This window comes from Chenopodium album, chromosome 25 (assembly GCF_948465745.1).
Source record: "Chenopodium album chromosome 25, dcCheAlbu1.1, whole genome shotgun sequence".
Taxonomy (NCBI): Eukaryota; Viridiplantae; Streptophyta; class Magnoliopsida; order Caryophyllales; family Amaranthaceae; genus Chenopodium; species Chenopodium album.
The window spans coordinates 20,968,012-20,986,142 of record NC_137858.1 but is presented as its reverse complement, the minus strand read 5'-3'; the positions used below and the strand labels follow the sequence as shown (position 1 = coordinate 20,986,142).

At 34.5% G+C, this 18,131-nt stretch overlaps 1 protein-coding gene across 2 annotated transcripts; it reads left to right on the top strand.

The window, feature by feature from the left end:
* The first annotated feature begins 2,101 nt into the window (after nucleotides 1-2,101).
* Nucleotides 2,102-17,334, top strand: LOC145614788 (protein DCL, chloroplastic-like). Of its 2 annotated transcripts, none has more exons than XM_081669852.1 (3): nucleotides 2,102-2,547; nucleotides 10,007-10,121; nucleotides 15,156-15,301. In XM_081669852.1, the coding sequence occupies exons 1-3, from the start codon at nucleotides 2,231-2,233 to the stop codon at nucleotides 15,219-15,221; spliced, it is 498 nt and encodes a 165-aa protein (XP_081525978.1). In that variant the 5' UTR covers nucleotides 2,102-2,230; the 3' UTR covers nucleotides 15,222-15,301. The 2 variants fall into 2 exon arrangements, with proteins under 2 accessions (XP_081525978.1, XP_081525977.1); XM_081669851.1 differs by lacking the exon at nucleotides 15,156-15,301 and adding an exon at nucleotides 16,811-17,334 and having other exon boundaries at nucleotides 2,106-2,547.
* The last annotated feature ends 797 nt before the right edge of the window (nucleotides 17,335-18,131 follow it).

Genomic DNA, 18,131 nt, shown 5'->3' with positions numbered 1-18,131 from the left:
TTGAGTGAGGGATATCTCAAGTGGTTAGAGCTTTCCTCCCGGTTCCCCATGATCCTGGGATCGATTATCATCACTCGCTCTTGTGCCTCTCTAAACACCAAAAACAAATCTTATATATAATTTAAGGGACGTTTTAACGAGAAGCCTCCAAAACCCCAAAGCTCAACTCTTATGCATTTAGATTTTTTTTTTTTTTTAAAGAACAAAATAACTACCCATCCCACATTCCCACATTTTTCACTACTTTATTTTTATTATTTTATCATTATATTACAAAAACCAATAACTACCCATCAACTATTTTCTTTTTGTTTTTTTTTCAAAGGACTATTACTAACATTTTTTTTTTTGGTATGTAGTATAACATATGACATGCATTAGCACGAGTATATAGGTTCTTTATCAACAATAAACTATAGCACCCTAAATCCCTAACATTTCACCTTTTTTTTTTGAAAAAACACTATGTACTAACATTTCACTTTGTTTAACGACTTTTTTTTTGGTATGTAGTACTCCGTATAATATATGTCATGCATTAGCACGAGTGTACAATTCCTTTATCAACATTTTAGTATAGTACTCTAAATCCCCAACCCTTCAATTATATGCATTTTTTTAGAGACTACCCTCCAAACAATTTCCAATTCTCTAATCATCAAAAAAATAAAAAAAATGTACAACACATTTTTGCGCAACTGGCCTCACCGAATAACTACTTGCAACAGAATAAAGTATGTAACTCCTAGAGCAAGACACTATCCCATATGACAGTAACCGAGTAACCCCTATAACATTGAACGAGTAACGTCTATAACTTTGACAAAGTAAACCCCATAATAGCTAGCGACATTGCGTGGCCACCGACATAAAAGAGTAAGACCCTGTTTTTAGAGCTTCTAAGCAAAGCAGAGAATATTATATTTCCGTAGAGCAGAGCAGGTCTAAGCAAGGCAGAACAAGTGTCAACAGATTATTAATACTCGGTAGAGCAAAGCAGAGCTAAGCAGGGTTCAATAGAGCCGACCAGTCCAAAACCAACCATTACATTTTCAGTCTAAGTTACAACATCAAATCAACTTTCAGTATGTTAAATATATTTTTTCTTGTATATCCCATGCATTTTGCACGGGTACACTCTAGTTCCAATGAATTTTAATTGAAAATGGGGAAGGGCAATAGGGCATGGTAATATATCTTCTATGTTATTTGGGAAATTCTAATTCCCATGATTGATACTTCTTCCATTTTCATTGTTTTGATGTTAACTAAACAACAATCCCATTTGTAAATCCTCATAAAGTTCAATTATCTGCACTAATGAAGATTAAACAATTAAGTACTATTAATCTTTATGGACATGTCAAACAATCTATCTATCTATATAATATAGTAAAGTAATCACCGGATGGGACACTTGGCATAATTTCGTGAAAAAAATTTCCTCCAAAATATTTTTTTTAAAATAAAATTCTATTAAAAAAATTAAAACTCTTTATATATATATATATATATATGTAACACATAAGAATTGAAAGGATAGACATAAATAAATTTAATTTTTGTAAAAAAAAAGTATTACATAAATCATTTAAGTTCAATTAACTCTATTTCAATTGACTATTATTATTACCCCCTCCGTGTTTTTTTAAGTGTTAAGTTTGATCAGCACATAGTCTTAGGCAATTTAATTGACTAAAGTAAAATAAGAGGCAAGTAGGATAGTTGGAGTATTAAAAAATTATAAAAGAAAGATAGTGGGGTTAATAGTTTATTAAAAAAGTAATGAATGTGTTTTCAAAAAAAAAAAAAAAAAAAAGTAATGAATGTGAAAGAAAAGATACAATAAAAAAAATGGGTTTGGGTGGGGACCATGAGAGATATATATTTTAATGTACTTTTTTGCCAAAAAAGGAAGTGTAACACTTATTAAAACACGACCAAATTTGATAAGAGTAACACTTACTAAAATACAGAGGGAGTAGTAATAAAGTATTTTTTATATAAATTCGTGCATTGCACGGGGCCAAAACTAGTTAACTGAAAAATTGCCAAAGATAAGTAGGGCCTAAAATCTTACCTTCCATTCCCGGCCCAAAAATTTCACAAAATTCCTCCCTTAAACGACAAACAAAACTCCACATTCCCTCTTCTCTATCCTCTCTCTCTTATCAAAGAGGGGGTAATCCCCGCCACTCTGCTGTTGCATTGCACTGCAATCCCCTTTTCAATGGCTGCGCCTCCTCTTCTGCGAGGCCTGCCCCTTCTCCGCCTTCGCCTTTTCCTTCACAATCATCATAAACTCACCGCCGTCTTCCTCACTCCTCTCCGGCGTCGCTTCTGCACAGCCTCCTCTTCTGAGTCCACTCGCTCGGAGGAGGATGTATACTCGTCTGCGAGTGATTTGTTGAGGGTTAAAGAGCCTCCCAAATTATTCGACGGAATCGATGAACTTAATTACAGAAAATGGAAAGATAAAGAAGATGAGATTCTTCGGGATATTGAGCCTGTTACTTTTCTTGCCAAAGATATTATCCACTCTAATAGGTATTATTTATTTATTCTGTTCAAATTATGGTTTGTTTTCTGTCGATTGCTCTGCTTGTGTTTACATATTTGATGAATTTAATTTTGAGCCAATCTTATTATTTATGTTATTTAAACTTTGCTAGAAGTTTTAGTCATGGTCGAACTCGTGTTTGGGATCACTTGGCATGGTCTCACGGGTATTTGAGGTGAAATGGAGAGTCGGAAGAACATAGGTCCTAGTATATAAGTGGGTACATAAGTATCATCGAATAACATATGACCTGCGTATTTGTTTTGGGAGGATGGGTTTTGCTCTCCTTATCTTTAAACATACTGTTTGAATAGAAGGAAATGAAGAGAAAAGGATGGAAGGGAAACGAAGGGGAACAAATTCTTTTGTTTGGATAAAGAATTTTAGCAAGGAAGGGAGGAAGGAGCGATCCATTTTCCCTCCCTCTTTAACTACAATCCCTCTCCCAAAATGGAGAGATTTGGAGGGAAATGAAGTTAGATCTTCTCCCTTCATTTCATTCCTCTTCTCTTTCTTTCAATCCAAGTTGCTATCCAAACATGAATCTCTTTGATATTAGTCGATTTTGGTTTAAACCTTGTTAAACCTTAACTCGCCCTTAGAAATCCTATTAGAATCTTTATTTTCAACAATAAAAGTGAAAAGAGTTTTTCTCGTGATAGAAATGAAAAGTGTGAAAGGGTTATTCGTTATTGCTCTTGATGGTTATTTTCCTGGTTGTTTCAATGGAATTTGTAAACTTCGTAGTTCGTACACCTCAATATGGATAACACTGTTTACTATCTGTGTGTGGAAAACGTGTGATGAGGCTTACGGGGACCAAAAAGTTATAGACTTGAATAACCTTTATAAGTGATACTAAAAGTATAGTTCGGTTATTGGTTTTGTAAAACATTGGTTGAGTTACGGATTTGCATTGTCTCTATTAGTTTGTCTGCTAAGGGGCATATGGAGGAAGAGAAGGGGGGGGGGGAGGTGTGGGGTTGAAGGTTTGCTCTTTTCCAAGTTTTAGCTAGGTTGTATATGTTTGATAGTGGTTTTCTATAATGGAGGTACTAAAGGAACAACTGAGAGTTTGCCTGATATTACTGCTCTTTAGAAAGTTTTTTAGTGGAAGTAAATGGACTGGAAGAATTTTTGATACATAAAGAGAGGATAAGAGCCGGGTTTTATGTTATACTGACAAACATTATGGTTAAAAGTGATCATGTGAAGCAATGTGTAGGAGATATGTTATCCTTAGGCAATGCACACTTCCTTCATTTGAAATAAGTATCATCTCTTTGATTTTGGCTCCTAAATAACTAGCGGAGAATGAAGGCAACTCATGAGCAATACTAGAAAAAACACATATAAAAAATGGAATATCTAGCATTGATTTTGCAAGGAATCAATATTAGGGTAAGGTTATGTTAGTCATAGCCTATTAGTAGTAGCTTGGGGAATAAGTTAGAGTTTGTTATTTGAGTTTTTCTATAAATAGGCCTCATAAGGAGGAATGATCATCATGTTGAATATTGTTGGGAAGTTTGTTATTGGAGAGCACCTTTCTCTCGAAAGAAGGCACTGCAATCAGTTTGATAATACAAATTATCTCCCTTAGCTACCCTTTTCTATCTAATTAGCTTGCTTACTTATTGTTTTGGGTACTTATTCCTTGCAAATTGGTATCAGCGGTGGATTAAGCTACTGCAAAAAAAAAAAAAAAAGGAATGGAGCATGGAAACAAAACTCGGTCGTTCTGTTATAGAATGGGCGCTTTGTAACGGGTTTCAGAGAGACCGAACCGAAAAACCTCGTTTTATAACGGCGAGTCAAAAATACACCCAACATGGCGCATCTCCTATTCCATAACGGTGGAACGGCGTTCTGGAACCGTTAATAAGCATTTAACGACCGCTAAATTTCAGAAGTTCATACTATTTTTTTTATGCTTTTGCGATTTCATGGCTTCAAGCTTTTGGGGTTTCATAAATGGTGGAGAAGAAGGTTGAAGATGGGTCATGGTCAAACAATCAGAACTATTCAACAGACAAATATATAGAGGAGAGAGGAGAGAGGTGAGAGAAATAAAAAATGAGTGGCTGAAATATTAGACATTTGGAGCCCACATTCAATTAACTTCCTTTTCTTTTTATTTTTAGTATTTTTGGACCTACACTCCATTATCTCTCTCTTTTTTTTTTTTTTTTTTTAATTTAATTTTATAGAAAGTACTCATACAAGTATTTTAACTAAGCTATACATCTTATATTAGATAGTTTGTACTATTACATGGTCTACATCATACATTCTTTAGTATTTTTTATAGTTTTTGCTATTATATTGTATAAAAACTAAGAATATCGCTCTACAAACTAAAATTTTTGCTTTTGTGAATTTTTTATAAGAATTTCACACCGCGAAACCCGCGATCCGTTATATTTAACCGTTATAAGCCGTTTCCGCGACAACGCGAGCGTTTCCGCAAACGCGACCGCGACCGCATTTTTTTTTCCATAGAATGGAGGTTGCTGGAGCTTCGATTTGGGATGAAGGAATCCACAGAGAGAATCCACAAAGGATGGAGCAATTCTCTGAAAGGATGGAGCTCCGATTTGGTCACAATCAGTGGAGAAATATATTGATGATGTTTTTTTCTCCAATTTTATCTTCCATGAAATTGGAGTTTGAAGGAAATGGAAGAAGAGCTTAGGGATGAAGATAAGCAAGCAGATGTAATGGAGGAAGTGCCACCATTTCCATGGGTTAGGGAGGCATATTCAACCCTCACATGGTGGCACCCTCAATGAGGCCAAAGACATCAAAGGAGGAGAAGCCAAAAATCTGGAAAATACAATAGCTACTTGTGGCTTTGTTGATTTTGCAGATATCGAGGAGATCGCACCGGCAAAATTGGTGGTGTGCAAGCCAAAAAATCTGGAAAATACAATAGCTACTTGTGGCTTTGTTGATTTTGCAGATATCGAGGAGATTGCACCGGCAAAATTGGTGGTGTGCATTTCACGAGTGGTGTTAGCAGCAATTTTGAAAGTAATGGGTTGAGAAATAAGATAGGTGGTTTTGTTGGTGGTTTGAATGGTGGAATATTTGAGAGAGGTGGCGCCGGATGATGTGGTTCAGGTGGTGGTCCAGGAGGTTGTGTCGAAAATTGTAGTGGTGGTGGGATGTTTGGCTTCCGGTCGAAGAGCTCAAATCAGAGGCCGATAATGATGGTGAGTGGTTGTAGATCTGATAATTCTGGCAATGGCAAATCCGGTGGCGGTGGTAACATCAAGCATGCTGGTGGTGGAGATAAAACTCCAGAAGAAGGTGAGTATGGTAGAAGCTTTGATGACTTGGGAAAGAAGACAATCCTAAAAGATGCTAATTAGGGCAGTATAGTAAATAAACAACATGTTGACAAGAGTAGTAACAATAAGATGACAACTCTAGTGCTGGGGTCACGTTCAGCTCAAAAAGAAGAGAGAGAGTCAGCTGGCATATCCAATTAAAATTGGTGAAGACACAAGGCCCACTTACACTGAATCCTATTTTGAAAGTCAATAGGCCCATTTTATAGCCCCAAAATATCAGCCTCCTTTATCCTAACTCTCTTTTTATGACCCAACCCAACACCCTTTCTCATAATTCATTTATTAGCCCTAACCTTCTCACCCATTCATCTAGCCCACATTATTCCATCTCTGACACTAAAAACTCCCCCCATCCCATGACTATGGTCCCTCTTGTAGGCCACAAACCAATCTATTACACCTCCAACTCTTGCATCCTACTCATGACATTCTTCCATGGCAAACCCCAGAATTATTTTACCATGGCTCAGCCATTGAAGATTAAACAAAACATTACTGATGAGGAGCCTTATAGCAAGCTAAGCAAGTGTGACATCGGTGCCGGGAATTGAGTGATGATTATTATCCACCTTGAGGACAAGGTGAAAGTTTAGGCGGCGGGTAATGCAAGGAATCAATATTAGGGGAAGGGTATGTTAGTCATAACCTATTAGTTGTAGCTTGGGGAATTAGTTAGAGTTTGTTATGAGAGTTTTTCTATAAATAGGCCTCATTAGGAGGAATAATCATCATGTTGAATATTGTTGAGAAGTTTGTTATTGGAGAGCACCTTTCTCTCGAAAGAAGGCAATGTATTGTTGAAGGCACTGTATTGTTGAACAATCAATATACTAATACAAGTTATCTCCCTTAGCTACCCATTGTTATCTAATTAGCATGCTTACTTGCTATTTTGGGTACTAATTCCTATAGACTTGTTGTGCAAGTGCTTATTTCTAAATGGGTAATCTTCAACAAGAAATAAGACGTACAAAACAAATTAAACAAAAAAGCTTGCCGTGTTAAAGGAGAGATAGATTGAACATTTCTTCAAGTATGAATTTATGTCTCTATGTTTTTAGGCATTCAGACGAGATTATTGCAGAAAGGAAGCAAAGAGCCTTTCCTTACTTTTTATTTTATTTTTCTGCATATATATTCGAAGATATAATTGATTTGATTCTAAATTAATCATTCCCATTGAGAGTGCAATAGGAAGATAAATCAAGAGTGAGAGAGAAAGGGAGAGAAGAGGGGGGGGGGGGGGGGGGTTGAATTCAAAGTCAAAGAAGAAGATGATTAGAGATAGAAGGGATGGATTCAATATATATAATGGATATAAGGGAAGGGTTCTATATATATATATATATATATTCTTTCAACCTGTATATTCCAAAAAATATACTCCACAAAAGTATAGAGTTTCATCATTTGATCAATCTTTATTTTATTGAGACAATTAGTGAAAGTATGATATCATTGAATGTCTTATAAAAATAAATAAACAACTGTTTAAGAGGCATCATTGCTACTCTACTCAACTTCCACATGTGTGGGATTTGTAATCATTCTTATTATTTTGCTTGGAAAAAAGTAGAAGTATTGATTATTAAGGTTGTATTTTGGTTCTATAAAAATTGAAGACCATAGTTTGAGAAATTTGGGAGATATGTAACATCTCTATGGCTCTATCCTTGTTTGGATTGTTTAGCCTTTGAATTTATGATAAAATTGAAGACTTATTGATTATGATGAAGAGTAAAATAAGCAATCTCTTCCCCTTATGTTGTGGTAGGTGGTTATATTTTATAGAATTATATTAATATTAATGTTTTAATGGGACTTGAAGATTTATTTTGGGAGATGGAAATGTAGGGATAAACAAGGGTGAAGTGTGTAGACTAAAGGAGGTAAAAAATCAATTCCTCCCCCTTCCATAACAAAAAAGAAAATGTGAGAGAGATGAGAGAGTGAAAGTGCGCTCCAACTGTCTGAATGGAGGTTAATTACTCTTAAAAAGGTTTCCGATAGGATTTGAACTACATTCCTCACTTTTAAAGCCCTAAGGCTTTAGCTAACAATCTACACATATTTTAAAAATCCAAATACGTGCCGCCTAAAATTACCCTTTCCCTTAACCCAACTCAAGCTGTCATACAAAAGTTGGATTATACTTAGTTAAAATGAAAAGTGGGATTGTTAAGAGAAGATGGATCAAACTTGGGATGATAGAATCAATTTTGTATTTTCTTATACTTGTTTTTGGCTCATTTTATGAAAGAAGAATAACTTTTTAACTCATATAAGATCAAAAATGTATATATCAGAGGGTATCTTGTGAACAATCTCTTATAAGGATTAATGTCCTTTTGTCGTTCAACAAACGTCTATTTGGCATGAATGTTCAAAATGATGTAGTAAAGTTCATCTTGAGTGTGATCAAAAGCAATTGACTCTCTTTCAGGTCTTTGAGTTGCTCTCTGTTTTAGGAATGGTTTGTCCATGTGGGGTGTAAGATTATTATGTCTTCTATTGTCTTGGATAGAATTTCTTGACTTGCCTCTTGCTTTCCTTGATTTCTTTTTTAGGGGGGAAAACCTAAGGGATAGAATTTAAGGCCCTGTTGTAGAGTAGGAGCAGAAGGTATCTAAAAAATTGGATGTAAGTGTGTAACAAACTACGACTACTAAGCACAATTATAAATAAGCAAAATAAGATAAAATCTGATGGAGGGAAATAATGAGGCTTTTTGATTAATAAAAATAGGAACTTTCTTACAAACAGTGGCTTTATATGTACATAATCAGCAAAAAGTGAACAAAATATCCTGACAGCCCCCTGCCATACTTTGTCTCATTCTTCTGAATTTCGCTTCTCCACTCACACAACCCCTAATGGTTCCTTTTGCGCCTCCTCTCATACGTGATTAGTCCACATGGCAATGCAGCTTTTTGGCTCGTTGCAGAGAGCTTATATTTCTTTATGTGGTTGTATACTTGTATGACTTTCCTTTAGACTTGTCTTTAAATCTTTTTTAGTAGTAGTTTTGGAACCTACTTGTAGAGTGGGTTTCTAAGTAGTATTTTCTTTATGTGGTTGTATGAGTTTTGTGCAGATTTATCTTATCTACTTACATTTCTATATATCTTGCCTCTTTAATCATTCAATAGGTGTAGCTAGAATTGGAAGGTGATGATAGATTTTAAGTGTTCTGGGGTATGTCCTAATTAGAGGGGTATCATTTTGTGAGATGGCATTCTGTCTGTAGAGCTGATTGGGGAGGTGGCCTAGGTATTAGTAATTGGGTGTCTCTACCAAAGTGTGTTTCTCTTTGGCATAGACTGATTCAAAGCAGAAATGATCCTCATGAAAATGTTTAGACTTCATCAACAGAAGCTCGAGACTTTTATGGCAAAATTTCTAGTGAACTATTTACTAATTGCTATTAATACTGACCATACAGGCTGTATATTATAATCCACGTTTGATTGAAGACTAAAAATTCATTAGAGGGAGAAACATCGATACATTGTATGAGGAATCCTAGAATTATATTTCCTCGTATCTAAGCGAGATGCAAAAATTCTAGAGTGACACAGTCCTACACAAGCTTCATTCTCGAAGAGGAAATTTTAGCTTTAAGTAAAAAAGAAGTGGATTTTAGCTCAAAGTCCTTTTCCTTAATCACTTTTTCTGGTTATTGAAACTAATGTTTACACAAAGATGACACCTGCTGAAATATAAAACAGAATTCTTAAATACAGCGATTCGACATTAACCTTGAGCACCATAACTTCCTACCAGAGGATAATGCTGGGTTTTTTTAAATCATGGAATTGATATTTACAACATTCCTTGGTTTGTAATAAAAACGAGGAAAATGACTTCAAGGAGAGCCTTTTTCTTATAGCAAGAAGAACTGCAAACAGCTATAAAAGTGTTCTATTTGTAATTATCACGAACGTAATCCCAAACATGTATCATGAGTTATGGCTGTGGGTGGAACCGATTGACATGCTTAGTAATCTAGTCCTTAGAACTTGCATGAACCTATATGATCCTCACAGACTCTTAAGGTTATTGTACCCTGGTTGACATTTTGTATTGGCAGGTACATGGATGGGGAACGTCTTACATCTGATGACGAAAAAGTTGTCATAGAGAGGTTGCTTGCTTATCATCCTCGTTCTGAAGATAAAATTGGATGTGGACTAGATTCAATTATGGTATGACTCAATCTCCCCACCATATTGTTGTAGTTTTTATTCTTCTTTTTTTTCATCCTACTTATATCCTGATATCATTGTCTCACTTTCTATCTACATCTATCTCAAATTAGTTGACACAAGTCTTATATTATAGTATGGACCCACTAATATTTTTCTGGTGACCAAAACATAGGATTTTACACTCCCTCTCATTCAATTAAAAATTTCTATTACTATTTCTCATCACATATACTTTTCTATTAAAAATATTCTTCGTATTGGATATTGGATTAGCTAACTATAATTTTCACCTAAACTTTAGTGTAAATCTTGATGTGAGGATTATATGGGACAGGGGAGTCACTTTCGGTGTGCCATTAGTAAATACTTTGCTTATAGTTTACCAATTTTGAGGTCAAGTGGTTAGTGTAATATACCTATGCTTGTAGGTGGTTACTTAGACTCTAATAAAGAAGTTTCCTTAGTCTTAGCCCGAGTGATGCTCATCTGTAATCACTACTGATTAACTTTGGAGTCGATAATATGATTCAACATTACAACAAAATAATCTATTGTTTATATATATTCATAAAGTTTTTCAGTATTGAATAATATTGAATAGTTAAGAATCATTTTATAAAGTTATATTAGTCAATGATTCATAATAAAATGGCTTTTAGCGGATGTGGTGAAAATGAGTTTTGTAAACACGGAATGTAAGCATAAATTTAAAATACTATCTTGTGAAGTGTGATGCAATCTTTGTACATGCTGTTTAAAATATGTGTGTGTGTGTGTGTTTTTAATATGTTGTGTGTATTTTCTTTCATTGCTAATGGATTTGCCTTAGTGTATTTGATGTTGGTATTCCGTTTTGCAAGTTACTTCTTTTGGTAAAATTTAACATAGTAACATATCTTTTACTTTTATCCCAATTCCGGTTGCCCATTTCTCAAATTGGCAATGACTCACAATAATATAATTTACATGTCAATTCGCCATTACTCATAGTTAGGGTCCCACGCTTATGAATAATATACACTCTACAATATCCTATTAACTCCACCTTTTTATTAAGATACTCACTCCGTCCCTTTTTTACATTCCTATTTCTAAAATTACACGGGAATTAAGGAACTTGGAATAAAACAAAGTACAATGGGAATTATAAGACATTAATTGACGTCTTTGAATAAAACAAAGATTGAATAATTAATGATGCACATGCCATCAATCCTTTGAAAAGAAAAAAGACCAATAATATTTTTTGGTGAAAAATAAAAGAACCAATCATATTCATCTAAAGTGATGCTCATGGATTCTGAATTTTTTAAAGGCATTAATAAGAGTGAGAATGAGAAAATAGAGAAAGCATTAATTACAAAACAGAAAAATAGGGATAATTTGGGATATTTGGTAAAAATTTACTTACTTAAAAAGAAAAGTAGGAATGTAATTTTGAAATACCTAAAAAGGAAAGCATGAATGTAAATAAGGAACGGAGGGAGTAAATTTATTAATTAAACATTAAATTCTCTTAAAACTCTGTTATAAAGTTAGAGCAAAGCTATAAAGTTAGAGCAAAGATGGACAGTTTATGTGGAAAGAAAGTAAGAAGATTTCTTATATTATTTTGATATGTACTCCCTTTGTTTTTAAATACTTGCTCTACTTTCCATTTGCGGCCGTTTTTAAGTGCTTGCTCCATTTCCTTATTTGGAAAGCTTTTACAATATTTAATTAATTTCTCTTTTTTAGTGGACTCAACACGTATTTTCTTTCCTCCCATTCTCTCCATTACTTTTGCTTTTTACAATTTTTTATTCTTCCACCTACCCCACTACCTCCAAATTTTATTACTTTGTCCAATTTTTCCTAAAACTTCGCGCATGAAGAAATGGAGCAAGTATTTAAAAACGGAGGGAGTACATGAGTACTTTATATAAGGGTGAGGGATGCTTTCTACATTATTGTGATGCAATAAAGAGTCACAACTTTTGGCATTTTAACTACTCCTAATAACTCAAGTACATTCAAATTATTTCACTGCTTCACTAACTCCTCAACACTAAAAGTGTCGAGTCTGAGAAAGTCAAATCTGCTTTTTGGTAAAGCCTTGGTCAAAGTGTCATCGAGCAGTAGGACAATGAATCAGCTTCACTTCTTTCTCTTGCTTAGCTTCTCGAAGTTCTTAATACTTAATCTTTATGTGCTTTGTCTTGCTAAAACAAACTAGATTTTGGAGATTGCAATTGCTCATTTGTTGTCAACTTAGCAAGTAAAGTATTTTCCTTAGCCACACAGCTTCATTAACAGTTGCCGATGCTGTAATGTACTCCGGCTCAGCTGGGATTGAGCTACTACTTCTTGTTTCTTCGAAATCCATTAAAACACTCCAGATCCAAGTGAAAAAGCATAGGCTATAGTACTTTTCATGTCATTGTTTGAACCACCTGAATACGCAGACAATTTGGAGTTTGCACTTGCGTTAAACATAACACCAAAATCTGAGGTTCCTCTTATATACTTTGTTGATTCAATGAATACTACAAGAAGGGGGGGTTAAATTGTAGTATGACAGTTTAGCCAAACTTTTTGCAGAATTAAAACTAAGTAAGCTAAAGGAACAGAAAGATAAATTGAAGGAACTAAAGTGCATGAGAGAATTTTACGTTGAAAACTTCTCGGCCCTAATCAAGGAGAAAAACCACGATCACTTGGGATTTTAGGAAAAGAATATTCACTAGAATAGGGCAATAAATCCTGAACAAACTTGAAGCCCCCGAGGAACAAGTCACCTAACTTGTTACTCTTCTCTTCTATTTCTCTCTTCTCACTTCTCTCTTCTCTTTCTCACAAACAGAAGTTCACTCAAACTTCCCCATTCCCCAAAATACAACTCGTAAGAAAATAACTCTAGTATAAGAACATAAGAACACTCTATTTCACTAATGTGGAATTGGACTCTTAACTCAAATTAAGAAAGCAAAAGCTTGAAAACTTATGTGAGCAAGGGTGAGTTTTTCCAACTTAAATCGAGAACTATTTATAGACCAATAAATGCTTTGGAAAATCCTCTTTGTGCAGCAACTCCATTGCACCATTACTCCAACCCACTAAGAAGATCATGTTCCTTAATTCAAAGAAGCATGAACTCCTCAATGTACTTGACCATGATATGAAAGAGATCATGGGGAGTGAGCCGCAAGTTTTGGAAAACATGGAATAAGATTTTATTTGCAAAAAAATATTTTCGAAAATCGGAATAGAAATAAAATCTATTTGTCAAAAAGATAATCGTTTAGAGAATAATTTTCCTAAAAACTAGCATGCACAATTTTATCCACTAAGACCAATTCCACACAACTATTTTCGAGTGTGACTAATTTCTTGTACTTACATAAATCCTAAAATATAAAAATATATTTAGTCTTCGTGTTTCTCTGATGTAGCTTCTACTCCGAGGCTTCTGTTCTTTGAAAGGAACTTCTCTTCTTCCTTTCTTGTCAAGTCTTCATTTCTGAAGCACTTTTCTTTTTGGATATCTTTGTTTCTGGCTTTCTTGTTCCTCATGGTATCTTTGCACGACACTTAGTTCTCCTAGTCATTGCATCTGATCACACACTTAAACAATCAAGCTCTTATTAGTTTGTAAGTAAGCGAGGTTGTGTCATCATCAAAATCATTAGGTTCAACATACTTGAGCCGGCAGCACCCATATGGACGTTACTTGGTTCACTCATTTGCATATGAAACTTCTTTAGAACATCATTTGTATATTTCCGTGGAGCAGCTTGATGAACTTCCATCCTTAGGAAATAATTCATTAAGCCTAAATCTATCATTTTGAACTTCCTTTTCATCTCCTCCTTGAAAGAGAGGATCATCTTTGAATTGTTTCCCGTGACAAGAAGATCATCAATATAGAGTGAACCAATGAGCAAATCATTTTCTCCTTGACTCTTTTCATAGAGAGTACTCATTTTTACTTTTGTTGAACCCTTGTGCAAGTAGATATGAGTCAATCTTGATGTACCATGTTCATGGCGCTTCTTTTAGCCCATAAAGAGCCTTTTTCAGCTTGCACACCTTTTCTTCTTGCCCTTTAATAGCATATCCGGGAGGTTGCTCAATGTAAATTTCCTCCTCGAGTTCACCATTGAGAAAGGCAGACTTGACATCAAGTTGATAAGTCTTCCAATTCTCTTGAGCTGTAAAGCAATCAGAGTTTAACTGTCAAGCCTAGCCACTGGAGCTAATGTATCTTCAGCTTGCACACCTTTTCTTCTTGCCCTTCAATCCGAGAGAGACTTTTTACCTCTTGGACCCGTGTCATTATCGTCATCACTAGTTTCATCACTGCCATTTTTAGCTTGTATAGGAGTGGAAGGAACTTCTTCGGTATTCTTATCTCTAAGTTCATCATGCACGTCACTGCCAACTTGAAGAAATTTCTTCTCAAACTTCTCTTCCCAATTCCAACTTGCATCTTCACTGAATTTGACATCTCGACTGATCATGATCTTTTTATTGCTAAAATTGAATAGTCGATATCCTTTGGCTTGTGAGCACCCTGTTTAGCAAATATACAGTTGTGCGTAACTGCTTCTGCCCAGAATTTTTTTGGCAGATTTTTCTAAGTTAACATACAGTGAGCCATTTCCATCACGGTTTTATTCTTCCATTCAGAAACTCCATTCTGCTGAGGTGTATAACCCACTGTAAGCTGATGTTCAATTCCTTCATCTTCACAGAAAACACCAAATTCAGAGTTAGTACATTCTTTGCCTCGATCTGATCTGATTTTTTGTAGTTTACAGCCACTTTGAGCTTCTGCCAATGCTTTAAATTTTTTGAAAACTTTTCTCTCATGAAATACACCCACGTCATGCAAGTGGGTGGTCAATGCTTGAAAATATAAGTCTGCCAAAATCTGGTATGTGGTGCAAAAAAAATAGGTTTGTTACAAGTTTTTTGTAAAAGGTAATTTCTTGCAAAAAAAATTGTTAAAAAGGTTGTTTATGGCAGATTTTCCTAAATTTCCTCCTATAGATATATAAACATATGGTGGTGGTTGATGCAAAGAACCGGGTCTTGGCAAAGGTCAGTGACAGCTGACAAGGGATGTAGGCGTTGATGTGCTGCAGGGGTGGTGGTGGAACAGAATACAGGCAGGTGGAGGAAGCTGCTCTTTTTTTTTTTTTTTTTTTTTTTTTTTTTATTATTATTTTTATTTCTTTATTATTTCTTCTAATTTTCCCTTAAGATAGACAAGGCAATAAGTTTATTTAATCTAAAGCCGCCAATTCGATCAGTGGCTCAACTGATGATGTTAGTTTTTTGTTGACTCATTAAATAAATAAATATAAAGGCTAGAATCTTTGTTGATGATGTGGGTGGTAGATTGAATTTTTTTGTAAAACTTAACAAATTTGAGGAATTTTGAAGTCTTTTTGCATTTTATGCAGAAATAGTTCCTTCGAATGTGACTATTATTAATATGACAAGAACCTGCTATGCATATCTCTGTTATTTCTAATGTTAGTTTTTCATTTAATAATAATTCTCATTAGTATATCCATTACTAGGTAAACATGGGTGTTCAAACAAGGTATACTTTTTATTAGTTAAGAATTTAGGTTGCATACTTTTGGATCTGTGTAAATTTGTCTTGTGGTAGGATTCATACTGCGTTGTTGTAGGAATTGAAATGGCTTGTATTACTAATAATTATGTTGCTTATGACGACAACTACACCTTGATAAGATCATATACCTAGCCATGAACTCTAATATTTAGATTCCTTATATCTGTGTGGTTGTTTTGGTTTTACTAATATGAACATCGTACAGTTTTGTATGGCTGTGTTGTTTAAGGGAATTATCCATGCTAGATCTCATTCCTATAGTGGAAGTTGTGTTGGTAGTTCCATAGTTAAGAGATTCAAGGGGTTGAGGGAAGGATGAGGTATCACATTCATTCAACTTAGAGCCCAACCAAAAGACCTCTCAATGATACATGGATCTCTTGTCATGTAAATGTATTGACGTTATGCTTCTGAGTTGGAAGTTCAAGGGGAAAATGGTCCTTAAATCTGTGATGTTGCAGGAAACTTTGATAGTTGTCTGATACATACAATATTTTGTGCTGGTTTCCTATGTGGATCTTTTTTATATGTAGCACAGTAATTGTAAGTGTTATTCTTCTACTGAACAGGGATTTGTTCATCCCTCCCTTTCCCCTTCCTTCTGTTACCTATTTGCAGCTTTTATTTAATTGGAAAGACAGTTTGTTGTACATAACACTCCATAAATAATACCTATTGAAACTATCAATTTATGAAATAGAAAAACAAATTACAGAACTTTACTGGCTTCTCTCATATGCTTCTTTCATATAAGTTGTTATAGTAAAGAGAAGGACCTCATTTGATCTTCAATTATTCATCATTTTGTTAAGGGTGAAATGCTGATGTTGCTATCCTTGGCTTTCGTTTTAGGGGTGTATGGTGATCATTTAAGGTTAGGTGGTATTCTTGTTTTAAGGTATGATTCACTAGAAATAAGTTCTCATGAAAGGCATTGTACTGTTATGCATGAAAAATTCTCATTCACAGTAAGTCTATGCTGTCCTATTAAGAGATTGATATATAATGGATGATGCTCAGCATGCTAGCTTTGACTAATGTTCATTTCTTTTGACAAAAGGTTGACCGGCATCCTCAATTTCGACATTCAAGGTGTCTTTTTGTTGTAAGAACGGATGGTGGATGGATCGACTTCTCATACCAGAAATGTTTACGGGAGTATATTCGAAATAAATACCCCTTTTACGCCGAAAGATTTATACGGGAACATTTTAAACGCAGCAGTGGTTAGCATTTGAAGACATCTGGGCGCCAACTATTTTTGTTGTGACATGAAAGGCATCAAGCTAATGCTTTCTTTTGGTCCTTCGACAAATCGCCTTATCGCTGCTGGTAATTCGGCCTACAAGTAGCCATTGTGAAGGCAGATAAATTTTGATTGGCAATGGGTAATGAATTAATGATGTAATAGTTGAGACAGAATATGATGGGATTCTGCACAGTTATGAAGCTGAAAGTCATCATACTTCATGTAGTTTTCAAGTTTTCTGGAACCACATGTAGGAAAAATGTAATATGTGAATGTATTGAACAGAATCGTTTTTCCCTGATGCAATTAATGTACATAATAGGATTTTGATTTTATGTAATTTGGAGTTTTTTTTTTTTTTTTTTTTTTTTTTTTTTTTTTTTTGGTGAAAGATTGGAGTTTGTCTATATCATCAACAATAATGTAAAAATGGCCAATGAAATTTTAGAATAACGTAAGATAAAAAAGAAATTATATACACTAGGGTGTAGAATACAAGTAAGGGAAATTTCTACTCATTTAACATTATATTATGCTCATTTTAAAATCATAAAATGGGCAAAAATATCTATCAAAGAGCAAAAAACTATCCTTGAGTGCACTTATTTTTATGTATGCTTGGATATATAGAAAAGGTGTTATAGTAAGTCTCTAACAAGTACTTCCTCCATTTATTTAATAGTTGCAACACACTTTTTCACGGTATTTAAGAAATGTGGGGTTCACATGATATAATACACTTTAAAATAGGATAAGTGGTTGTTAGTAGTAGTGTAATTTAGTGGGTCATGTGTTTTAAATAAGATAAATAATATAATTATTTCCTAAAATAACTTTCTATTTATAGTGTGTTGCAAGTATTGTGACATTTTTTATTTTAAGGAAGTGTTGCAAGTATTAAAAAACGGAGAATAACTAGATTGGGGTTTCACTATTTTTAGTATTTGATGTTTTAACTATTGTGTAGCTTGGGCAATGTCTTGAGTTGCTAGTTTGTAATGATGTTCGATTGTTTTTTCTTAATATGTTAATAATCATCTTTAAAATCTAATATTTAAAAATATATTATTAGGAAAACCCTATTAAACATTTTGTAGTATGTTACTCCCCTCGTTTCATAACGTTAGTCCCA

Coding starts and splice junctions, on each gene's coding strand:
- LOC145614788 (XM_081669851.1), top strand. CDS start 2,231: ATGGCTGCGCCTCCTCTTCTGCGAGGCCTGCCCCTTCTCCGCCTTCGC. Junction 2,548..10,006: donor GATATTATCCACTCTAATAG/GTATTATTTATT, acceptor TTGTATTGGCAG/GTACATGGATGGGGAACGTC. Junction 10,122..16,810: donor GTGGACTAGATTCAATTATG/GTATGACTCAAT, acceptor TTTTGACAAAAG/GTTGACCGGCATCCTCAATT.